Source organism: Cucumis sativus, chromosome 6 (assembly GCF_000004075.3).
Source record: "Cucumis sativus cultivar 9930 chromosome 6, Cucumber_9930_V3, whole genome shotgun sequence".
Lineage (NCBI taxonomy): Eukaryota > Viridiplantae > Streptophyta > Magnoliopsida > Cucurbitales > Cucurbitaceae > Cucumis > Cucumis sativus.
This window is the reverse complement of record NC_026660.2, coordinates 4075675-4100892: the sequence shown is the minus strand read 5'-3', so window position 1 is coordinate 4100892 and position 25218 is coordinate 4075675. Positions and strand designations below refer to the sequence as shown.

Genomic DNA, 25218 nt, shown 5'->3' with positions numbered 1-25218 from the left:
GATAACTTACATTGCAAAAAAGAGATCAATTTTTTGGTACAATTAGAGTTGGAGAATTTAAATCTCTCATAACTATGATGTAAGGTCATATCGATTATCAATGAGTTAAGCTCACTTTGACAAAAATTTGAATACTTTGTGGTATTCAATTGTCTTAATGTATTTTGATGTTTTAATTAGCCGGTAAAATAGTAAAGGAGTTATGAAATTTGAGGATGGAGTAAAAGTTACATGTACGAGAGTTTTAAATTCATGTTAGACTTGGGGTATTTTTCCACCGGGATCAAGATTTTGTGTAAATGCAGGTGACTGTGAGGGGAGGGGGCATGTTGCATGCACACCCTATACAATATACTAGATTAAAGACAAAAGTGCACAAAAATGTATAAAATACAAGAAATTGCACGAGAGTAAGTAAATTTGGAACTACAATCTAAAAAATGATTAAAAATGTGTTTTCGAGTGATTTTAAAAATGTGAAAACATACAAAAACGAGTGGAATCCTGTCAAAACCATTCAATTGAGCAAGATAGAGTGAAAATTTAAATTGATTTTGATAATTTTAAAATCACCTTGAAAGATTGTCGTTAGAAAAAAGAAAGGGAGAGAGAAAGAGATAGCCCAAATGGGCGTGGATATTCAGGCCCAAAATCCAATCTGGATAGGTTCAAAGCGTGGGTCTTGAAAAGGCCCACAAGGCCACAACAGAAACGAAACACGGTCCGGTACGCATAGCGTAGATCGTACGTGCATACTCTATAAATAAGTTCCCGCCATCTGTCTTGGCTTCCTCTTCAAGAACTTCAGTTCATCTCTTTCCTTTCGTCCTCAACCTCTAAACCTCCGTCTTTGCTAGGGTTTCTAAGGTTTCTTTCACAGTTTAATCTGGTGGAATACGATTTTCGACATTTTCCCACTGCAGTAACGACGTGTTTCTCCCTTCTTAGAAGCTTTCATTTGTGTACACTCATCGTTTCTCTTCTTGTTTTCGGTTCTAATTTTATTCGTGTTGAATTCCGAATTTCGTCTGAAAATTTGGGCCTTATTACTTCTCTGTAGTGGCCGTCTGAACATTGGAGGTGTTTCTTTACGTGTAAAGGTTGATGGACGGAGCGGAACTTTTCATTGATCTCACAGAAACTACCGGAGCGACAAGGAAGACCGTAGAAGCTAACGAGTTTCAACCCTTCGATGGAAACCAAATTGCCAGTCTTCAATCCCAGCTTCGTCTTCTCCAAGACAGAGTGAAGGTTTGACCGTCTACCCTCATTTCAACTTCCATTTGATTATTGACAAAGTGGCGAAGTATCCGGAGAGCCACGACAGTTGTTTGATCTCAATCCACTAATCGTACAGGAATTGGAGGAGAAAAATTCGAAGCTATCCTCTCGACTTGCAAGTTGCTGTTGTTCTGAGGTTTTGTCTGCTATATTAGAACGAAATCAGAGCTGTTTGGTTTTCATGCTAGCCTAGCTAACCACCGTTACGGTAAGCTTTCGTCAGGGCTAACTAAACATGAATTCGTGCAGAGGAGGATGAACTTTGGCGACAGGAGTCGTTCGATTGAGAAAAGCAAGGAATCTGGCACTACTAAGAAGAAATCAGTAGAAAAAACAACAGGCTAGTCATTACTTTATGAACAAATAGAGTCCATTTCTTTATTTCTCCTTATTTGCGGAAATATATTGGAAGTAAGAGGATATCCATGGTAGCACGAGGGAGTAGTAATAGCTCACATGTATAAACAAATGAGGATGCATATTTATATCTTGTAATGTGTAACAGCTATATATATACAGTAATGAGATTACTATGAAATTAAAGATTAAGAAAAGATGATCTGTGAATTTGAACTATGGTCAAATTATGCATTATCAGTGGACAAAATATTCAAAGAGACCGATACAAAGTGGCTGCCTCACCAAATAATATTCATGCCCCTAATAACCATGGATATAAATTTGAGTTGCTCAATCCAATGATGAAAAACTGGCAGCTACATAGTGAATGGTGAAATAGGATGCAATTCAGTCTAAAAGTGGCAATTTTTTTAACAAAATTATTTTATGAGCAACAGACATTTGGAATGTTTATAAAGTTTAGATGAAATATACCGTAGTTCTCATGCATATTAACGACCTTGTTTATTATCACAAGAGCCATACTCCATCTTTCATTTGCGTGGCTTATCTACTGGAATGATTTGCTTGTTTCTACTCTCAAATCGAGTTATTTTATGGGTGAAGGTTATAACACCAGGATCTTGGATCACTGTTCAAAGAGATATATTGCTCTAAAAGTAATGTACTTCGGGCAGAGGTATGTAATCTCTAATGGGAACAAAGGCCAATGCCTTATCCTGCTAATTTTCCGTACATCTCAGTCCTCCACTACCTTCTTCTGAAGTAAGGAGAAACTTTGTAAGAAAAAAAGAAAGGAAAAAAAAGAAACGCAAGAAAAATCAATCAGTTGTCATTAACACTATTCTGTCTTGGTCGCTTTTGTTACACTGCAAAAACTTAACTTTGTATCAAATAGTACCTGAAGTTCTGGTTACATCGGCTGAACAGGTTCTATGGTTTTGCTTCAGAGGCACAAATGGAACCAACAGTTGAAGTACAATTTCAACTTGAGCATCTTAACAAATTATTTATGATATATCAATTACAGTGGTACTGGTGGGAAGTGTCAAGAACGCACAATATTGGTTCTCAATGTTTACTGGGAGTGTCTAAACATTTAATAATACACTTTTTTTTGTGATAAAATTTAATAATGCACTTAAAGGATCACGATATCAATTTTTTTTCTTCACCTTCAATCCTTTCTAATTGATATTTGATCACACCATCTGTTAGAACTTGTCTTGCAATTCTCAATAGTACATATAAGGTTTTCTTTGTCAACAAATACTTTTCCATTCCTACTTGTTAAGGAATGACATTGAGATTATTTTGATGCTGTGTTTAATTGTGGATTTGGATTTTAATAAAGAATGCTAGAAAACATAATAAACAACGATTCTGGTTTTTCTGATTAGTAGCATGAGTTTGAGTCATAAATCTCATGAACTTCTAAGCATGAACTATGTGGTTACCAGAAACCCCTCAGATTTCAGAGGCTTGGATCTTTCCTAACTGAGTTTCACACCACTAATGGTAATTAGCCACTCCAATCTTCACCCTTGCAAACCCTCCTTACTCCCACCCTTTCTTCACCTTTTCCTCTCTTTTGTGATTCTCTTGTGATCCCAAAAGAAAACAAGAGGCGTAGGAGATAGATGGAGCCAAAGGGGAACTAAAAAGGGGGAGAATCGTCACTAGAAAAGACTTTTGGCGAAGCTGATTGGAACATTTGGATACTAAAAAGAAGTTGAAAGCTTAGGAAATAGAAGAGCATGACTTCATCCGTAAGACCAGGTCTAGGTAGCTGTTAACGTCTAGCATCAATTTTTTTAAGGGAGGGGTAACGGTAGATATGGTGGCGGTTAGGAATGTTAGGTGAGAAAAAATTTAACTGTTAATCGTTTATCCAAAAAAATTATTGTCAATTGGTTATCTCATCTTCCTGCAGTCTGAAATTTTCAGAGCTCTTGAGAAAGCTAGGCTTCTTGTTGGTGGTAGGAAGGAGTCTTGTTATTCAAGATGTGGGAGAACGGACAAGGGTGTGTCATCGGTTGGGCAAGTAAGATATTTCAAATCTGAAGGGAATAACATTGTACTGCTAGAATAACATTGTATGATGATAACAATGTGCTTATTTTCTGAATACGTTGATTTCCTCATCATGAATTAGTTCGCATTTGATTTTCCATTAGCTATTTAAAGTGACATTTCTTGCCACCTCTTACATGTCCTTGGGGGGTTTGGTTGAGGTTTGGAAATTGAAATCTAATAATACGTATGTATCATTCATTTGTACAAACTTATGAAAGACACATGAAAATCTTGTTCAAAAGTTAATATTTTTCAATATGACAACCAAAGAGATGACAATCGATAACATAATTCTTTTAGTTATTTGGGTTTTTTCTACTATGGTTCCAATGTTATAATTGTCATGGGTACAATTTCAGTGACCAAGTTTGGTAATTAAGTTAAATTTATATTACAAAATCTTTTCTGGTTCTTTAAGTCATTAGTCACCTAGTTGTCAGAAAACCAGAATTTTAATTGGGCAACTTTGTTGACTTTTCAAAATTCAATCATTATTTTATTTAATTTCTCTATTTTTAGCATTCACACTATTATTCCTGCAGGTAATTGCTCTCTATTTACGGTCAAACCTTAAGGATCCCCCTAATGGTGAAAATAGTTGTCATAATGGGGAAGAGCAGCATGGTTAGCTAACTTGATATTGCCAAATTTGTTCTCTGTTGTCAATACCTTGAATGTTGAATTATTCTATTGAGCTGAATGATGACATGAGTGCGCCAGATTTTTTGTTTTATGTTTACATTGATGTATTTTGAGTACTTTAATACTGCAAATGAAAGAACCGTTTTAGTTTACCTTTTTTTTCCAAAAATTAGAACCGTCATTTAAATTATTGTTATCTAATTAGCTTCATTTGATTATTGTCTCTTTTTTAAGAAGCGCTAACGTTCACATCACCTAATATATCTTTGTGTCGCCAAGAATAACTTTTAAAGTTATCTTATTGTAACAAATTAGTTTATGTGCAAGCAGCAATTAAGAGCAAAATTCATTTTTGTTCTCTGTTTTATACACGTTTGCATCTTAGTATTTTAGATGACGGTGACTTCATTGTCTGATTTTTGTCAGAAATATAATATCAATGGAAGAGTTCTTAAAGAACAATAATTTTGGTAACGATGGCATTCTTGTTTGAAACATCAAATATAACAGAAGTCTTTCCTGCATCGGGAAAGTAGATGGTAGTAAAACTTTATCTATGGAACTGCAAACATTATTTTTCTTAGTTAAGAAACATTTATTTTCAATGATATAAGCACCTATAGGTGATTCCAAAAAAATATAATTGAAAATTTTGACCTTTTAAAAAGATGTCATCTATAATTTCTCGTGCCTACTTTTTCTGAATTTCATATTCTATAGGGGTAGGATCTTTTAAGTTTTGATTAGAATGTTGCATACTTTTTACATCTTTTATTTTTTTTGAACAGGAGCGACAAAGTGCATCCCTTTTCCATCTTAGTTATCCTAATTTCATTTTCATTTATTATTTACTCTCAGATGGAGAAATTGATTACGTGAGAGTAATTAATAAAGTCCTTCCTAATGACATTCGGGTTTTAGGCTGGTGTTCTGTTCCTGTTGGCTTCAGTGCAAGGTTTGTCTTGCTCTTGTGGTTTCCCTTTGGCCTGTTTCTGTGAGAGATGTGATGTGTAGCTTTTTAATGTAAAGTTAGGATTATGTAACCGGCATCCTGGAGATTAAAAAATCAATCTAACTGGCTTTGACTGCTGAGTTGATGTGCCTACATGAAATTCTAAACATAGCTGAGTGCTATGCTTTGACAATCTAAATTTTGGTACACCTCTCTTAGAGTTGCGGCAACCAGTAGTATCTCCTCGCACCCTCTTCCTCATATAAGCAGCTTTACTCGTGTGTTCTTTTTTTCTTTGTTTGATTCACCCGGTGCTACATGCTGCTCAAGTTGTTTATACATGGTTAACTTTGACAATGTATTGCATCATGATCTGCGGATGCCATTTTATATTACTTTGGGGCATTGGTTTTGAAACCAAGAACCTTGTTTTGGTTACTTTCTGAAATTTGAGTTTACACATAGGTATTGCCTTTTTGCTAAAGACTAATATTTTTGCAAGGGACTCAGTCATTGGGGGATTATGGTTTCATAATTATCTTAAAATTAGTTTTGGAAAGGCCACACTGTAAATTTGCTCAAACAACTCAAGAATGTTCTAATCCGAAATTTGAGTGTTATACTTGATAAGTCAATCATCAGTACTTCATGGTGCTCCTGATACACACAGATAATCTAATCAACATTTATGCTCATGTGGAACAATGTTAATGTTTATTCTGGATTTTTTGTTGCCTCTATATGCAGCACAGGTTTAGTTGTTTGAGAAGAAAGTATAAATATTTTTTCTGGGGAGCAAATTTGAATATCTCGGTATGCAAATTATATTGTATTAAGCTTGTAATGCTGTTTCAGAAATAATTTGGATCTGCATTTTCACCAGGCTATGGAGAGGGCTGGTAAGAAGTTTGTAGGAGAACATGACTTCAGAAACTTCTGCAAAATGGATGCAGCAAATGTTCACAATTATAGGCGACGCATCATGTCGTTTGACATTTCTCCTTGTGATGTGAGGTTGGTGTTTGTATCAGATCTTCTCATCTTCTTTGCAGTTGGACTTTCTGTACCGTGCTTAATTGATACCTGCCTTGCATTTGCATATTTTTATTCGCAAATCTGCTTTGCATATTTGCTTCAGGCCATCCAAAGTAGCTTTCCTCTAGCTATTGTTAAGCTTATGTTACTTTATTCTCCCCATTTTTGGTCTCTCAAGTCTACTAGCTATGTTCTCTCCTAGGTGTTGCCACGCTGACACTAGTTTACTGACTACAATAGTAGTGCTTCTTTGGTCATATTCATTTTGAGTTGTCCATAGTACTGTTGAAATGGACCGTCTCTGTGGTTTGTATCATTTGCTGGGGTGGACTGAGTTCATATTATGCAAGATGCTTCAAACTTTAGAAGGATGATCATGTTAAGCATCCTGCAGTTATTGATTTGCTGTGTTACATTTCCTAAAATGTACGAGATGACCGGACAAATTAAAAGAATATGAAATACTTTTCTACCCTTATAGGAGAACAGAGTGTGTTTTATGATAGAATTCTTTCAAATGTATCTTTTGCAACTTCATTCTACAACATCTTGTCCCGAACTAAGATGTCTTCTAGACTCGGTTTATCCTCTTTTAAAAAAAAAAATTAATCTCTCTCTCTCTCTCTCTCTCTCTCTCATGCACATCTGTGAAATATTTTTGTTTGTTGTTGACTGAATCTTTTTGGTACTTTGCCAGGACGGAAGGCAATCCATTATGGGCTTTCAACATTGAAGGCAGTGCTTTCCTCTGGCATCAGGTTCGCTGCATGGTTGCTGTTGTATTCATGGTTGGGCAAGATCTTGAAGATCCTGATGTGTGTGCCATACGTCTTTACATCTTTTTGCTTTATTATATTTGCTTAAATAAGTTGCTTTTAATATGTTAAACTGCATGCTTTTGTTCATGAAAATATGCCATCTTATACTTCATAGGCCTAAATACTCTCACTTCAGTTTATTATATCTATCTGGAACAGCCATAGAGGATAAACGAGTAATGGTAAATTTGATTTTAATTAGGAGCTAGTGGTTTTTGGAATTGATAGCCATATTTAATTTTATAAAGATGTATCTGCCATTGACAAGGAAACTACCTAGCCATTGTTTCTGCGCAATACATTGATCACACAATTTGCACTGATTTCAAGATGGCAACATTGAAAGCCACTATATTACGGTTTCCCAATTTTACTTGGCCTATGGTCTGAATTTGTTATGTTACTGGAGTATAGATGCATCTTAATCTAATAGATGAAGAGAATTGTTCAATTTTGTAGGTTATAGACATTCTACTGGATCCATTAAGAACGCCAAGGAAGCCTCAATATGTTATGGCTTCAGAAAATTCTCTGGTTCTTCATTCTTGTGAATTTGAAGGTGTCAAATTTTGGTGTTCGTCAGGTACTTATGGCAATTGATTATAGTTTGTGTGACCTATCCCGGGTATATTGTCTTTTTCACCTCAGTTATCTTTATACTATTCTTCAATATTTAAATGATTTCCCTGCCTGCATTGCTTCTAGATGCTGGAGAAGCACTTCAGTTGCATTTGTCGAATGAAATACGAACATACAAGCTCCAAGCTGCAATATTCAAAGAAGCTCTTCTAAGCTGTTTGCCAAATGGTTTGAATTTTAATCTTTCCCCATTACTCATTTGTATTTCCTTTTCGATGAATTCTCGATACTAATGTGGCCACTTCTATCTCCCCTCCAGATGGGAGCTCTTCAGACAACAGAAAGTTAAAGAAGAAAAATTCCCATGTTGCCTTGTTGTCAAGGCCAACTGAGCGTAAGTTCTTCACAAAAATACTGTTTCTATTGGGATTATTTATTGGGTAATGTTATATGTATCGTTGATAAAAAGAAAAACACTTGAGTTAAACCAAAATCCAATAACTCTTGTTTACATACCAGTTAACAATTTTGTTTAGCATATCCACATTTTATAGGAAAGCAAACTCTATGCTTTTCTTTGCCCTGAAATTTTGGAATTTGTGTCCAATTTTCATTGATTCTGAAAACCACGATTTATAAAACACAAATTTCATTCAAAATAAATAATTATGAGCATGTTGGTCCATAAACAATGATTTACATAATGCTTTTAGTTAATATGGAGCTTTTGGTTTCCCAAAATAACAGTTAATTTATCAATCGGCCAAATTTATATGGGTTTCTGTGAACTCCTCAAGTATTGTAGATGTCTTGAGATGAGCAAAAATGGGCTCAGGGTGGTTTATACCTCCTGTTATTTTGCTTGCATCCCTTTGCCTGTTAGAGGTGAATAATATCTCCCTACGCCATTCAGTTACAGCTGGATGCAACAGCAGGGTGTAAGGTATTTCCCTTACAATCTATTGATATGAGATGGAAAGAATTGCTCTGAGGCAATACAAACACTTCTCCGCTATTCAAGAGGGTTAATAAGCTCTCCAGCTCACTGAAAGATACAAAATGTATGAAAATCCTCTCCTTAGTTCCTTACAAATATATAGCCCCCTTTTCCAAACACTCTGGTCACAATCTCACATGATCTTGGAAACGCAACTCAAGGCATACTTCAAATGGTCCCGTGACTCTAAATCACTCACTGAAGGTACATCTTCCTTGTGACTTATCTCTTCTTCTGTATTGAAGAGTAATCAGGGGCCTAATATAGGGTTGCTTTAATGTTTTTGGAAAATGAGGAGGACTCTAAAGGTGGCTTGGCTACTTCGATAGATTTAGAATTTTTGGAACATATTATTCATAGATTTACATAGCAATCTTCTAGAAAATTAGCTTGTGTTTGGAATTCCTTTGATCTTGTGGCTGATCTTTCCAATTGAACTATGCATCTGTAGCGGAAAATTGATGAAATATTGACACCATAGTAGTCTTTGCTAATGATTTATGGGACTGCAAGTCTAGCCAGCTTGAAGGAAGATACTAATTGAAAACTTCAAATGTTAGTTACTGTCCTATTAGTTAACCATTTGGGTTTTGAAAATTAAGTATATTTCCTCTTAGTTTCGTACAATGATTTTGCATATTTGTTAAGTAAAAGAGTTGATTTCGGAGCCAAATTTCAATGACAAAAGCAAGTTTAAAATAGTTTTCTAAACTTGGGTTGATTCTTAAAATCATAGGTAAAAAATAGATAACTATAGAGAAATTTGAGACTAAAGTTGAAAAACTAAACGGTTACCAAGGTGGGGCTACTTCGATTGATTTTTCATCTAAAGAGGCACTGCACAGTTTTTATTCCTATTTCTAATCCGAGTGCTCTTGTTCCAAGAATTTGAAGCCGAATTGTTCCGATTGAAATTGATAAAGATTTTACAAGATATCTGCTGCCTTTGGACATTTATTCATTGCCTTGTCATACCCTTCTTGGAAGACTTAAAGTTTCTCGGATTGTTACACAAAGTTTTCGGTTGCTTTGGCTTTAGTTTGCTAATTTGAGATGTTATGTATAGCTTTTGGGGAGTTGATTTTGGTTTACTCTTTTCTCTCTTTGTTATTGTTTTGTTCTATTGGTTTGGATGTTTTTGAGTTTGATCCTTTTTATTATCTTTTATCTTGTTGAATTTCGACTCATTCTCTTGTAATTTGAGCATTAGTCTCACTCGTTAGATCAATGTAGAGGCTTGTTTCTCTTTCAAAAAGTGATGTTGACCATTTTTTTTTATTTCATCCGTTAAATCCTTGTATTTTTCCTATTTTCATAATCATACCTTTCCCACCGTTCTTATTGCAATGCGTTAACGTATGTATTGGTATCTGTTGTTACCTTATAAATCTTACAAGTAGTTTTACTTATCCCAGCTTCTTACGAAGAGCGGCGTGCCAAACTTGACTCAACATCAACGATTTGACTGAATACATCTTCACAATCGCAAGGTAACATAGTTTTGCGTTGCATGCTATATTCATTTCACGATAAAAAAGATCTTTATGCTCTAATAACATAGTATCTTCTTTCACATTAGATGAATCTAAGAGTATCTTAAATTCCTTTCTATAAGATAGTGAAGTATTTTAAAATTAGATTTGCCGAACATTGAGAATACTAATAATTAAGGGTACTTCTCTAATTTATCGGAAATTCTAATTGTTCAAATAAGAGGTTTCAAGCACTTTACAAACTATTTATGTAGCAAGAAGTGTTGTCAATGGTGATCTTTAACTTGCCCTTGGTATACAGATTGCATTAGCTTTTATTTTTGATAACGATTTGATCTTTAAATTTTTGTTTTTGGAATTTATGTTGTTTCTTATCCCATTAGGTTACGCATCTCCCAGAGAATGATTTGAATTCTTTGTCAAATTCTAAAAACAAAATAAGCCTATTATTATGACCAATTTGGTTATAATTTATGATAAGCACCCACAATGCTTGATTAATGCAAACTTAGAGGTTCTTTTAGGATCCTTGCAAAACTCCCATTGTTAAGGCTAGCTTCTCGAATGATTCCAACCAAGAGCTCACTTAAAAAAGTAAATAACTCTTGGATCGAACCTAAAATCTATGATGGTCACTCGTAGATCTTAGGACAACTCACTCCAGAAGAATTAGTTTGATCAAAGACTACTCCCAATGAATTGATTTAACCATCAAATCTAAAATGAGACTTGAATAAGATAACACCGATGTGTTGAACAAAATATATGGTTTTTAGTATCATTCATCATTTCCATCATGCCTTGATGATTTGAAGAATAGCCATAATGGGTCATGTACTTGTGGTACTCTTTCACCCTATGATATTTTCAAGCAGACGTCGCCACACTTCTTACCTATTTCACTTGGGACACTCATATTTATTGCTAAAGGGTAGCTTTGGTACTAGGTCAAGATGTAAGGGTTAATATAAGTTTTTGGTGCAATCTAACTAAAAGTTCAATGAAAATCAATTCAAACTAACAACTCTCACAAACTAAGACAAGTATTCAAAGAAGCTCTTCTAACTCCATCTTTATGATCCACAACTAAAAAATATCAAATGATAAGAATTCTAACAAAATGTTTCTTGGATTGACAACTTTTTTTTTTGTGTGTGTGTTTATCTTTTTGCTAACGATTTTTTTTAATGATAAAATAAGCAAATTTGAAGAATATTTCAAGACAAGTTGAAGACAAGTTGTAGTATGTCTTGTAATACATGAAAATAATTGAGAAGAAGAACAATTTAAAAAAATGAAATAAAGTAAAGATATTTCACGCTTAGAGCTGGCCAAGGCGATGAGGACCAAATGCTTTGATACCAAATTATAAGCTCCCACAGGGCTTGATTAATGCAAAGCTACAAGTCCTTCTAAGGGAAACTTAACGAATGATTTCAAAGGTGAATAAGTCTTAGATCAAACTTAGAATCTATGATGATCACTCATAGATTATGAAATAAATTACTCCTTAATTAGCTTGATCAAAGATTAGTCCTTTGACTTGATTTAACATCAAATCTAAAACAAGACTTGTATAAGATAACGTCAAGGTGTTGAATAAAACACAAGATTTTTAATATCATTCATGATGTTTGCAAATGAAAGGATTGAGTCTTTATATAGACTACACAAAATGAAAGAAAACAAAATGCAAATAATGCATTTTCCCACATCTCAAAATAAATATTGTCTTCCCACTGCTCAAAAGCACCTTTAAAAGGACCCACTACTCAAAAGAAATATTCCAAAATACGACATAAATTCTTCTACTAATTCATCAACATTTTTTTGACAAAAAAATATTAATGACTCTTAAAAATTAATCGAAGTCTTTATTCCATGGTTGATGCATGATTCTTCAATTCTTCACTTCTCTTCTGACTCATGGACTGTAAATTTGGATTCAAAGCTATTTGTCTCTTTTTTGTGAATTTGCTAGCTTTTGAAGGCGTAGTGTGAAAGTCTCTTGAATCTTCTTTGCCTTTCTTCTTCTAATTGCTCTTTCAGGTATAATTAGTGGATCAATTATTGGATTCAGACCAATTTGAGTCTCATTTGAAAACTATTTTTGGTTTTTGGTTTTTAAAAATAAACTTTAAACCCTTGAAATTCATGACCCTCATCAAAGATGAGTCAAAATTAACGTGGGCACAGGCAAAAACACCTCCTTATGGAGTGAGAGAAGGATTAAACCCTCCACCCTCAAGGTTTTCTATTCCAGATTTTACAATCTGTCCACACAAAAGGGGGCTTCCATGGCATTCGAGACCGTAGACATGGGTGGTCTCTCAAATTTAGAAGAAATTTGAAGGATGAAGAGATTAACGAGTGGCTTGACCTCATGAACATCCTTCATAGCATACACCTCTTGGCATTGAAAGATAAATGAATTTGGGAAGCTGGACAACAAAGGCTACATCATCACAAAATCCCTTGCCTATGATTTGGGTTCTGATGTGAACTCCCCCGAACATCCCTTCCATGGTGCCATATGGAATGATTTTTACCCAAGAAAGATCAAATTTTTCCTTTGAAAAATTAGTCATAGTCACGCTGCTATAAACACTTCAGACAAACTTCAAGCCTGGCTTCCCTATAAGGCCACCTCTCCCATTGTTGTGTCATCTGCAAAGCTGGCCGACTCATCTAAAATCTTTTTTTACACTGTCACTTTGCCGTGAGGTTTTGGAAGAAAATCTTTCTTTCCTTTGGATGGTCCACAACCCTCTCGAATGACACAATTGCTAGGTTGGATTTAATTTTCTACGAGTTTCTTTGAGTATCAAATGTTGTTGGGTTAGACAGGTTGTTTCGTGAGATTAGTTGAGTTAAGTTGGCCTTGACACTCCTGGTTATAAAAAGAAACTTATAAACACTATTTCTATCTTTTACTTTCTTTGTTTTTAGTTTGAAGAACTTGGTTTTTTATGAATATTGTTAAAAAGTAGAAAACAAGACAGAAAATTTAAGATGAAAGAAGTGTTTATAAGTTTAATTTTCATAAACTCTGAAACAGTTTCAAATTTGATGGTTAAGTATAAAATGAGTTGGAGTAACTTCAATAACGACTGTATCTGTAGTTTTGGAAGAGCTTGAACACTCAAACATTAAAAGAGAAGAAGCAGCAATGATGAGCGTCTGGTGATGAAGGGAAGAAGAGATGTTTAAAGAAAAAGGTGAAAGGCCAAGCAGACCCAAACATCAAACATGTACCAACATCATGAATCCAGGTGCATTAACTTAGACCAAATCATTTTTCTCACTTGCTCTGTCCCCTTTTCCTTCCAATTATTATTCTTCACATCTTTATGGTTTTACTTTTATTAACCACGTTGACAATGACTACTCATGGTTCTGTGCTGTTTGTTCTATCTTTATGTTCCCAACTATGTAAATGTTTAACTTGTTTTCTTTTTCTTTTTCTATCGCATAATTTATTATTTTTGAAAAATAGTTGGAGATACTTTATTCCACTTGAAGGTATGTTTCTAAACTAAAATTTAGGTTAAATTATACAAAAACACCTCTGAACTTTGGGATAGGTTTCTTTTATACTTCTAGACTTACAAAAGTTCCATATTCACTCGTGCCAATCGAAATTTGTTTAAAAACTATCCTTGAAGAGCATTTTCTCTTTTTTTCCTTTCTCCGGATGAAAAAAAATTAGAAGATGATATGATTTACAATTCTATAGAATAAGTTTAATGTTGATATCTTTAAAATTGTTTATGTAAAAAACTATACACATCGGTTGTCCATCAATTTACATGAATGGTTATAGATATTGTCACATATACCTTTTGTTTTTACTGTACCAGTTTTCATATATATTAACAAAAAAAGCCTCTTCAAGGACATTCTTTTCACAAATCTCAAAGTTCTAAAGGCAAATTTGACTTTTCAAAGTCAAGTATAATTGAAGAAACGATGAATATTGGAATAATTTAACTAATTATTGATTGGCAACTGTCAATATATATATATATATATATATATATATGAATATGGCTACTCATAAAATTATAACACCTCATTTATCTAATTATTATAGATGAAAAGTTCTGCAATTTAGGAAATTCGAAGTTGCTTCATTAGATAAGTAGAACCACATTAATCCCAAAAAGGGATAAAACTGAAATGAAAAGAAAAGGTGAAAATAACCGATTAGGGATGATCATAGGAGTTAAAAGTTGATTTTTCAACTAAACAATTGTTAAACTAACTATAGTTGGTTTAGTGAATGTTCAAGTTGAGATCATTGGTGGTGGAGTCGATTTGTCTTTTCAAGTTGAGATTATTGGTGGAGTCGATTTGTCTTTTCAAGTTGAGATTATTGGTGGAGTCGATTTGTCTTTTTTGAAAAATAATTGAGTTTTTTTCAAATCGAAACGGATTGATTGACTTCAGTTTGGTTAGTTTGCTTGATTTTCATCTATCATACTTATTTTTAGTTTCAAAGTTTAAATTCGGGATCTGCACTGAGTGGTGAGACTCTCCGTCCACCATGATATCAACACGTAATAGCCTTACCAATTAAGAGAGCCCAGAGCCCATAGTAAGGTCAAAAAAGTGGAATTGTGGTCAAGAAAGAAAACAAAAGTTAATTATAATTTTACTTTAACCTTATTCAAGAAAAGTGTAATGATTCTTTCCTCAATCTTCTGGTCGATATTGATACCAGATTGAACAATAGATTATTGTTATCTAACCTTTCTTTCACTTAATTCTCTTTGTGTAATTAGGAAATGGGCTCAAATAACAACAACAACTATAATGTCAGTCCATTTTGAGAAAATAAATACAAGAAAGAAGTACTTTCTAAGTTACTTGCAAGTTGCAGTTTCATCTTTAATTAAACTTAGAAGAGGTTTTTTTTACTCATATTTTTCCCTTCTTTTTATGAAGAAGGAAAGAGTAGATTGAAGGCAAACACAGCTCATATTGGACAAGACCTTAGTCAATTTTCTATCATTATTAGTAGTAAAAATTGGATACACTAAAATTGTGTGCTTCCACCACGATCCTTTAAAAATCAAGGTCTCATTCCCTAAAATTAAGCCTAAAAACATTATTCATTTCTAAATTTCTTTCTTTCATTGTTTACTTTTTCTTTAACCAATTGCTTAAAAAATCAAGTTATATTTTGAAAACTATAAAAAATTGAGACAAAATTTATTACAATATTTTGCCAATTATTCTATTTTCTTTTGTTTGCCGGTTTTTCTTTTAAAAATTAGTTTTTGCTTTAATAATTTTATTGAATTCAACTATGGTACTCAAGAAATATATATAATTATGGTAAAAATCGAAAAACTTAATTTTTAAAAAAAAATATGAAATGCTTGCTACATGTTGGTTATGAATTTACTGAGTGTTATACATAAAAAAAAATAAGAGAAATTGTCAAAAATAAAATATTTGACAAAATATTTATACTTCACAAATAAAATCAAACAAATTGAATTTTGTCTTTTACTGCCGAATTGACATCTCATCCCCCATCCAAATGAATAATTTTCCATTTTGAAAGATTTTTATATAGTCTTATCTATATTTCACATCTAAAATCTCATTTTATCAAATAGTAGAAGTGTTGATTTATGAGATTAATAAAATTATTGTGATTATTTTGATTGTTGAAAAATTTGTATGTATGAATAATTAAATACCTTGATAAATAAAAAAACATTTTGGAAATGGTTAAAAATGATAAAATTGACATAATTGTGTTGTGATGAATTCTTATAAAATATTTTGTTTCTTTTTTCTGTTACTATTATTCTTAAGAAACCCCACATGAAATTTCATTTCATAAGAAAAGAGGTTTAAAAAAATTTCAAGAGGAATTAGCCATCTGAAGAAAAGAATTAACCATGAAAATTAATTATTTAATTAAAATTTTTAGTTTAAAAAAACCTTTGATTTTTTTCAAAAAAATAATCAAAAAATAGTTTTACGCAGAAAATCTCCGCTTACGATAACTTTCAAAATTAAAAAGAGAATTTCAAAGAGATGGAAAGAATTCATCCATTCTTTTAGAATATTTTATTTTAAAGTTTAATTTTATTACAAGCTCTTATCTAAATAAATATAAATAACGTATTTAAATGATTTGAGGTAGCACCTATTCACAATAATGTATAAGCAAACACAATAGAAACTTTCTAAATGACATAAATCAACAACTTATTGCTAACTGTATATACAGAGATGGATTTAATATAGATTTAGATAATATTCAAGCCTTCACAACTTTATCGTATATATAATATCAATATGTATAAAGAAAACTAATTAATAGGTAGATTTTTTTTGTCTGAATCACAACTCGAAACTCACTTTTAATAATTTTTTGGATGGACGAAGGTATATACATTGTTTATTATATAACATCTAAATTTGGTCTAAAATTAGACTATATTTTTGTAAATAATTTGAAGAATAAACTTATTTTGATTTATTTAGGGTGATAGTAAATTAGTGGGGTAACCAACTCCGGCGCTGTTAATTAAAACAACTACACAATCAATAATTATTAAACTACTTATTGCCTTACAATCTCTCAATAATTTACAATATAATTATATATATTTATCCGAACGGGCGAAGTAGAGAGAAAGATCTTCCGGTTCCCGCGAGGGAAGCTCTGATCAAATCAAACGAGACCCTCTTCCTCTTCTCTCCGCAGAAAAACCACATTTCATTTTCACTTTCAATTCCATTTATCCCTTCCATTTCTGTTCTCATTTCATCATTTGTGTTTCCTTGTGTTGTTGTATTCAAAAATATGGAAGCGGCCATGGGATTGATGAGGAGAATGCCTCCAAAGCACTCCGAAACCGCTCTTTCCGCTCTTCTTACTCTCTTACCTCACCATTCTTCCGATCTGCTTTCCCAGGTTGACCAGCCTCTTCAGGTGATGCTGTTTCTTCTGTTTCCTTTTTTGTTATTTTCAAATTTCTTTTTATCAGCCTTCTGTTTTTGTTCTTTCTCACATTTTTGGCTATTTATTCGGGTTTTAGGGTTCTAATTTGATTTTTTTTTTAAAAAAAATAGTTCGATTGGTTTTATCGTGTTTGGATTCAACCCAAATTTCCCTAACTACTATATTTGTAATTATGGTTGCTGGTTTTAATTAGCTTGGGTTTGAAGGATGAATGTTTTTGCGGTGGCATGGTTGAATAATCAAGAGTGATTCTTTAATTTTCTTTGGAGTTATCTTTGACTTCATTTACAAGGTTTTGGTTGTTTAAATAATGAGGTAATAGGAGTTCCCCACTTATTGTTACTCATGGCCCTTTCCTGGGTTATTTTATTACTACTCTGCTGATTGCTGATCACCTTTTTTCCTAATCGCCTTTGGTGTATGAAAACTTACATTTCTTCAACCCTCTTCCCCGCATTGGCAGTGCTTCAACTTGTTAAAATAAACTTAAGTTCCCTAGTTTTCTGAATGAGAAATCACAACATTTACAGGTTATATGTGATGTGGACAATGGGAAGGAATTCATTTTGTGCGAATACAACAGAGATGCAGATTCATATAGGTATGTACGTAGATCCATTTTGCAGGATTTGTGCACCTAGCTTCAGTTATATGCATATCAATAGTTTTACCAAGGTTTCCTCAGTTAATAGATATTTTGATATTTTCCTCAATGTTTGAGGCTAAGATGTTAACTGTTCCAGTAATGAGTAGCACTGTGAAATGTATTCCTACAAGTTCTTTGCATGTTTCAGAATTCCATGTGTGTTCGTACTTATCTACTAGATAGGTATAGCCAGTGGTTATGCATTATGTAAATCCGATTTTTTCCGTTATATATGAGTCCGTTGTATGCAAGCAATTATTACATGATTTGTGAAGGGCTTTCAGTGTAAGAAAAAATCTTCGAGTCTAGGATGGCTGTTTTACAGTTTACCACCGGTTATAAGCTAACAAACATAACACTAACAGCCTTTCAGTACCGATTCTGTTGACAAATATATAACAGAAATGAATATAAGAATATTGAGTTTAGGAATAGGACGGCATATTAAGTTTAGGAATATTGAGGTTTTTTTTCCTATAAAAAAATATGACGGCATGATGTAAGGTTTGGTTGATTAAAAAGTAGCTTAATGGCCAGTATATTTTCTGTTTCTAATGGTATCTTTTGTCAATGTTTTATTTATGCTGTATTCTTTTCTTGCCATATAGATCACCGTGGTCGAACAAATATCATCCACCATTGGAAGATGGAGCTATGCCATCTATAGAGTTGCGGAAACTTGAAATTGAAGCAAATGAAGTATTCACAATCTATCGTGACCAGTGAGGTCCTTTGCTTGCTTCCTTTTTGACCCTTGTGCAATAGAATACTCCCATACATTTTAGATACTATCTGCAGCCAGTGTACACTTCTAGATTCAAGAGGCATTTTCTAGGGCGATTATTTATTTCTATGAAAAACATAGAATCTACCCAGTTCCGTCCAAGCCCAAAAATAGAACCTGCCCTGTTCAATTTAACAATCAATGTCCTTGTGTGATTATGTATTTCTTAAGACAGCTGCTTTAACAAATGATTGGTCAGGTATTATGAAGGTGGCATTTCATCTGTGTATATGTGGGAAGATGATGAGGAAAGTTTTGTCGGCTGTTTTTTGATAAAGAAAGGTAAGACTAACCAATGCATGAATTGTGAGCATTAATCAAAGTGAACGTTTGATCATGTGATGTTTTCTGAGGATAAAGATGGCTCAAAGACTGGTCATGGTCGAAGGGGATTTCTACAAGAGGGAGCATGGGATGCCATTCATGTTATTGAGGTATCTTTTTTTCCATTGATAAAAGATCATCTACTAGATTTTGGATTGTTTATGTACTCTGCCCATCTCTTGACTAAATTCAGGTGAGACTAGAAGATGAGGGTACAGCTAGCTATTGTCTAACAAGTACAGTCATGCTATCATTGACGACAGATAACAATGCTGCAGGGACTTTTAGTTTGTCTGGTTCAATTAGAAGACAGGTACTTTAGAATGAATTTTATAATTCGACTATTTAGATTCAATTAGTATTAGTAACCATCATGAGTTGATCTAGTGGTCAATTGGTACAAGTCATGGGTATAATAAAGAACTTAGAGGGAGGGGGGGTTCAACGCCTAGTGGATAGGCTACCTACCTAGGATTTAATCTCTTACGAGTTTTGTTGGCTTGATAATGTTGTAGAGGCAAGTGGATTGTCCCGTGAGATTAGTTGAGGTCCATGCAAGCTAATCCAGACACTCAAGGATGTGTGTGTGGGTGTCTCTCTCTCTCTATATTTAAAAATTCAAATAGTTGATTTTGGAGGTCCTCAATGACCATGGTAAGAGCTTGGAGTCTTTTGGTCCTACTGGCTTAGAGGTCCCAAGTTGCTTAATTCCAAAAACTCTTGATCTCTCCTAGGTCTTGGGATGGGCATGAGTCCCTCCTAGTATAGTGCAAAAGGCTCCGGCTCCATTATTTAAAAGAAAATATATTTCGAAGGAAGAATTACCAAAAGACGGGGTGGGAGCCACTCCTTCCAGAAAATTTTTGCAAAGCCTAAAAGCTTCATTGTCATCTTCTTTTGTTCCATTCGTGCGATTGACTGTTCGAATGAGTAGTTTAGGCAATTACGGAACAAGAACATTAAGATAATAGTGGCCATCTAGTATCTTGGATTCTTTTCATAATGGAATTAAAATTAAAGCCTGTACTGAACCATTACATGTTTTCTTTTCCTGTTGTATGTTTAGATTGATTAATCATCTGCCTCTATACTGAGTCGATAACAAATATATGCCTGCGACTGTTGCTCTACCATGTTAGTTCGAGGGTTTTTATTTCATCCATGCTTATGCATTCTACCTCGCATCTATAATACTATAATAATACTGTAACCGAGTGTGGGTTTATTTTATTTGCTTTTCTTTTTTCAATTATGTTCTTTCTATATCCTTTCATCTATCCCAATGAAAGCATGGTTTCTTATTTTAAAAAATGCTATAATATTCTGGTTCCACCACCACTGTAGATGAAGATGAAGCTCTCAGTTGCAGAAGGCCATCTTTGTAACATGGGTCGAATGATCGAAGAAATGGAAAGTAAGCTGAGGAATTCACTCGATCAGGTAAAATTTTGTCTCCCGATACTTTGTCTCTCTCGGTTTGACATCTCTGGAACCTTATGCCCTTTTCAAGGCACAAGTTTTGACCATACGAATGATTGAAATTATGCGATGGTGGTACCCTTAATAGGTATATTTTGGGAAAACAAAAGAGATGGTTTGCACCTTGCGGCCACCCTCAGAAGTGGTGCATATGAAATTGCCCGACAAGTGACCACTGATTATACAGAACCCGAATTGGCACAGCGAACCGGTGGACAGTTGTAAGTCATTTTTCTACTTTGTAACAGTTTGTGATTTGAATTTGATTACGTTTTTCAATCTTTATTCATGTCAAAAAAAAAGAAAAAAAAGAAGCTGTTTAGTTGTGAGTGTACTGATTGTAGGGATTTGACAGTTCATTAGTTGCAAATTTGAGACGGAGTTTTGAATTGAAAATTGCATTTGATTCTTCTGTGTGTTTTAATTACTTGGATAAATGCAGGGATAGAAATTGAAATTGAAATTTCAACCTAGAAACTAACTTGGTCGTCAAGCAGGCATTTTTTTGTTATTCATTTTCCCAACATATTTCAAGCCTCATGCTTTGTGCTTTATTTCTAACTGCATTGACTCAATTGTAAAAGAAAATGAAGTTAATTTATTTAATTCTTTGATTATAGACTATAAACTTGCACAAGAGGAATGGTTGTGGGATAAAAAGGTATGACAAAATGACCAACTGATTATATTGAATATATAATCTAATCATAGATGTACTGAGTGAGTAACTATAGTGACGCATATCCAATTTGTATTAAGAAATTTTGTTCTAAATTTAAAATTGGGTTTATTTGATTGAAGTTTTTTCCCGTGAAATTGCAAGTTCACAAAATAAGCAGGGTGGAAAAACGAAGTGCTAAATAACAAGACTTAGTAATATCACACATCATCATCAAGTAATAAAGTACAGTATGCAACAATCCTAAAACTAAAACATACTCTTCCGAATGAAAAATTTCTTAAAAATTAAAACTAAATGCAAAGATAATATGAACAATCCAAAGTCTCAGCTATGTTATGCCATATCCAATCCTTTTACCTTGAACTAAGTCGTTATGAGCTTGAGCTTAAGCTTTAGCATCAGGTTCTTTGCTTGAAGAACCAGACTCATTAATAGGCCCTGCAAGAGGTGTTTGATCAACTTTTTCCCCTTCTTTATTTTCACCCTCATCGTCGATGTCATTGTCATCTTCTGCATAGACACAAACGGATTTAATATGCACATGAATATATATTAGAAACATTTTCAAGCTCAAACTAACCATCATCCTCTCCAAATGCATCAGCACCCATGCCTCCACCAGGATCAAGACCAAGTTTCTAAAGATCGAAGGTGATTAGAAAGTCTTCTTATAGTGTTTAAGCTCTAATTTAAAACGAATAATAATTGAACTTACCGAAAAGTCCAAGCTGCTAAAGTCCATATCATTTCCAGCTGCGTGTTGGAATGGCAGGGTAAGAAAGACTCTTGAACAAAAGTTTGCCAACAGACAATAGCTCCATTTCATAATGTTTTTTTAGTTTTTGCAAATTAAGTCTATAAATACTCATTCTACCTTAGAGTTTTCAATCGGCGATTATTTTATAATATACTTTTTACAAATGTATACAAATATCAAAACAAAATCTGAAAATTTAAAATAAAAAAGTAACTCTCTTTTCTAGCTATTTAGCTAAGAATTTCAATTCTTTTGCTTCTAAAAACTTTTGAAAAATGATGTTTATATTAATTAATTAGATTATTCTTAGAAGATATTATTCTGGTCTGCTCCATTCAGTTCAGTTTCCGTTCTGTTCGCCCCAGATTTCTCGTTTAATCTGATTCTGACTTGCTCTAGTTTAGTTCGTTCAGTTCCATTATGATCTGACAAAACACTTCTGTCCAATTCCGACCCTGTTTTTGTCCAGCTTTGATTCTACTTTGCTTCAGTTTTGCTCTTTCATTTTGCCCCTCGAAGTTCTTGTTTCGTTCTTCCTAGGTTCTGTTATAGATCTCTATACGAGGATCTATGTTTCTATCCCAGAAGTTTTTCATGGGTTTGTTCTAACCTAGAAGTTCTTTGTGTATCTGTTCTTCGGGTTTTTTATTCTATTCTAAATATATTGTTTCTTTTCTTAGTTCTTAGTAAACTCAAGTTTGTGATTTCAACCTTGAGTTTGAGGGAGAGTATTAATATAATTAGATTATTCTTAGGAGATATTATTCTGGAGATATTATTTGATATTATTTTCTTAAGTGTATTTCTCTATGGTTATATATAGGCTTGTATCCCTACTAAATAATGAATGAAATATAGATTTTTTCCATAAAAGCAACCGTTTATACCACCAAGTCCAATTTTGAAAATATACTTAATTTTTTAAAACAAAAAAACAAAATGGTTAACAAACAAGATCTAAACAAAACAAGTTCATTTAAAGAAACAACTCACAATTATCTCCTTTTTCCTCATCTTCATCGATCCATTTGTCCCAATCAATTTTCACAAACACAGGAGGTTTCCCCTCTTGCTTCAACAATCTACTCCACCACTTCTTTTCAGCTTTTTCTATCAAATACAGGATGTTTCTCATGCCAATACTAGCCTTGCTCTCCTGCCATTGTTGTGTTTCAACAATTAGACACTAATATTCAACAAAACAACAAAAATGAAGAGTGCAAAGCAAAATGATAATGAAATTCATCATATACATTTATGTCAACTTTATCATATAGATCAATATCAACTTCATATGGAATCTTCTCTGTTCCACTAACGGCAGAAAAGCAAAATTTCCCTTCAGGGTCTAACTTAAGCTTCACATCCTGAGCATCTGGCAAGTCAATTGTTATGAATAGCCTATCTGATGTTTGTGCCCATCTTAAGGTAGGGTGCCTGCTGTAAGTTTGATAAACAAAAAAACAAATCAGAAAATTAAAATTTGTTCCCTGTAGTTCTTTTTAGATAAGATAATTGACGAACAACTAAAACCAATCACTCTCTCACTCACTCATTGCAGATGAGAGAGAGAATACAAGCATAAAAGACATCTTTTCAAAATAAAGGACAATAGTGAGAGAATTCTAAAGTTGCAATAGCATGAGCAGATTTGTTCTTCTCTATATAGATATGACAAGAAAGTGAGGTGTTAACAGAATTCACAACAAAAGTAATATCCTCAACAAGGATCCCGACATTGGGTAAGGAGCTCTCCTTTTTGTTCAACAGTGAGTCAAAATTTAGTCCTCATGATTTGATAAAACATTCATTCAAACTATAGAGAAGCAGCAAATTTTGCAATTTAACCTTCGAAGAAGAATCATTTTTTTAAGACAAAAGATGATTCTGTCCCACGTTTATGATCGAATAGCTATGGATAACCATCATAGTCCATATTCAATAAAACCTCTCAAATTCAAATGAGCTACAATCTTAAACTACAACAGAATAAGAGAATCAACAATTCGTAAACATTGTTTCCAAGTAAATGGACCAACAACAGATCCATAGGGTAGAATGATACTTCGCCTAGTACAGGAATCTGATTTGAACACAACATTAACAACATTGGAGTTTGCAAGGGGAAAAAGATCAGCCGTCATTTTCACATTCTACTAGCGATCAGGAATCCTTAATCCTCAAGTGTGAGTTTAGCACTATATATAGAAAGTGAAATATTGAAGCCGATCATCCTACTTCTAGTTGACTACTTCAGCACGCAAAAAACTAAAGACGACTCACTTTCCAAGTACTATCACGTATCAAAATGTTTGAAACAATCACAATAACAAAAAACTCCAACAATCGAACTCCAGTTTGAGAAATCTTCACAATAATTTCCATAAACTTTTCAATCAATCAAACAGATACAGAAACTCACCGCCGCTTCCTCATAATTTTGTATAGAACAAGCAACGAAAAGAATGAATGAAGAAGCGAGAGAGATACCTCATGTTTAGGAATCGATGAGCAGAATTGCAATGGAATTGTATTTTGGTGCTAATCGAATCGTTGGAGAGGGAAAAATAGGAAACGAAGACAACCCCATGGATGAAAACAATGAAATGGCGGTTCGCTATAAGTAATGGATAAACGTTGAGTTTTTTATTATTCAATTTTTAGTTTCTAATATCAGAATATTGATGTGTAATTTTTAGAGATAACGATTACAAATAAATTATACATATATATATTATTCTAATTACTATATTTACAACTGTTTTATTTAAAAATATGAGTTTAGAACGATTTGGTTAAAATCTACTTTCATGAAACTAATTATTTAGTCATGCTTTGATGATAGTTTTGTTCTTAAACTATGACGAGCAGCAACTCTATCATTTGTAATAATTTGGACTTTGATATAATCTTTTTATTAAATTTAAAGTTAAAAATCACTGATATGGTTTCTTAGTTTATGTCTCGTCAAGTTAGACACTTGATTTAAAAGCATCAAAACTAAAGTTAATGGATTAAATGATAACAAATTTGTAATCACTCTGAGTAAATTTGAAGGACTTAATTTTTGCTTTTTGGAAGGTTATGGACCAAAGTGTTTTTGAACAAAAACTTAATGAAATTTTTTTATCTATGTAGATGGATAAATTGATCGAGAATCAATATTTATTTATTTATAAACTATAAAGATTAAACCGTTACCTAATAGACTTGACACTCTAACTTTTTTAGGATTTTAAGTGTAAGAATGATCTTACAAATATTATGAGTGTAAGAATAAGGGGTTTAAACTACTATAGCTTAAATAGGGTACCTTATTAGAAGT

At 33.3% G+C, this 25218-nt stretch overlaps 3 protein-coding genes across 10 annotated transcripts; 2 read left to right on the top strand and 1 right to left on the bottom strand.

Annotated features, from left to right (window-relative positions):
* Window positions 1–781: 781 nt before the first annotated feature.
* On the top strand, window positions 782–13809 carry LOC101211896 (tRNA pseudouridine(38/39) synthase). Of its 7 annotated transcripts, XR_004217459.1 has the most exons (19): window positions 782–962; window positions 1061–1251; window positions 1358–1417; window positions 1531–1621; window positions 2248–2320; window positions 2572–2617; window positions 3575–3685; window positions 4260–4341; window positions 5218–5314; window positions 6064–6124; window positions 6195–6325; window positions 7044–7161; window positions 7624–7747; window positions 7870–7971; window positions 8063–8137; window positions 8657–8804; window positions 8902–8944; window positions 10156–10230; window positions 13356–13809. XR_004217459.1 is itself a non-coding variant. In XM_011658306.2 (17 exons), the coding sequence occupies exons 2-16, from the start codon at window positions 1105–1107 to the stop codon at window positions 10203–10205; spliced, it is 1368 nt and encodes a 455-aa protein (XP_011656608.1). In that variant the 5' UTR covers window positions 783–962; window positions 1101–1104; the 3' UTR covers window positions 10206–10230; window positions 13356–13809. The 7 variants fall into 7 exon arrangements, 5 of the variants coding, with proteins under 5 accessions (XP_011656608.1, XP_031743182.1, XP_011656607.1 ...); XR_004217458.1 differs by having other exon boundaries at window positions 8657–8944; XM_011658306.2 differs by lacking the exons at window positions 8657–8804; window positions 8902–8944 and having other exon boundaries at window positions 783–962; window positions 1101–1251.
* Window positions 13810–16830: 3021 nt separating this feature from the next.
* Window positions 16831–20864, top strand: LOC101217898 (probable F-actin-capping protein subunit beta). The gene is made up of 8 exons (XM_004140894.3): window positions 16831–17191; window positions 17752–17822; window positions 18476–18589; window positions 18851–18933; window positions 19012–19085; window positions 19169–19288; window positions 20320–20415; window positions 20543–20864. The coding sequence occupies exons 1-8, from the start codon at window positions 17063–17065 to the stop codon at window positions 20624–20626; spliced, it is 771 nt and encodes a 256-aa protein (XP_004140942.1). The 5' UTR covers window positions 16831–17062; the 3' UTR covers window positions 20627–20864.
* A 431-nt stretch (window positions 20865–21295) lies between these two features.
* LOC101218135 (co-chaperone protein p23-1) lies at window positions 21296–24535 on the bottom strand. 2 transcript variants are annotated; one of them, XM_004140895.3, is made up of 6 exons: window positions 24384–24535; window positions 23147–23333; window positions 22887–23049; window positions 21852–21889; window positions 21717–21774; window positions 21296–21646 (listed from the first exon to the last, which is right to left on the bottom strand). In XM_004140895.3, exons 1-6 carry the CDS (start codon window positions 24386–24388, stop codon window positions 21522–21524), a joined length of 576 nt encoding a protein of 191 aa, XP_004140943.1. In that variant the 5' UTR covers window positions 24389–24535; the 3' UTR covers window positions 21296–21521. The 2 variants fall into 2 exon arrangements, with proteins under 2 accessions (XP_004140943.1, XP_031743832.1); XM_031887972.1 differs by having other exon boundaries at window positions 23147–23330; window positions 24384–24509.
* Window positions 24536–25218: the final 683 nt, after the last annotated feature.

Bases quoted from the DNA above. Each gene is read 5' to 3' on its own strand.
- LOC101211896 (XM_011658306.2), top strand. From the start codon at position 1,105: ATGGACGGAGCGGAACTTTTCATTGATCTCACAGAAACTACCGGAGCG. The intron at 3,686-4,259 runs GTAAGATATTTC...TTATTCCTGCAG, and splicing joins GTGTGTCATCGGTTGGGCAA to GTAATTGCTCTCTATTTACG. The intron at 8,138-10,155 runs GTAAGTTCTTCA...TACTTATCCCAG, and splicing joins GTTGTCAAGGCCAACTGAGC to CTTCTTACGAAGAGCGGCGT.
- LOC101217898 (XM_004140894.3), top strand. From the start codon at position 17,063: ATGGAAGCGGCCATGGGATTGATGAGGAGAATGCCTCCAAAGCACTCC. The intron at 17,192-17,751 runs GTGATGCTGTTT...CAACATTTACAG, and splicing joins AGGTTGACCAGCCTCTTCAG to GTTATATGTGATGTGGACAA. The intron at 17,823-18,475 runs GTATGTACGTAG...CTTGCCATATAG, and splicing joins AGAGATGCAGATTCATATAG to ATCACCGTGGTCGAACAAAT.
- LOC101218135 (XM_004140895.3), bottom strand. The intron at 21,775-21,851 runs GTAAGTTCAATT...TTCGATCTTTAG, and splicing joins TTAGCAGCTTGGACTTTTCG to AAACTTGGTCTTGATCCTGG. The intron at 21,647-21,716 runs GTTAGTTTGAGC...GTGTCTATGCAG, and splicing joins TGCATTTGGAGAGGATGATG to AAGATGACAATGACATCGAC.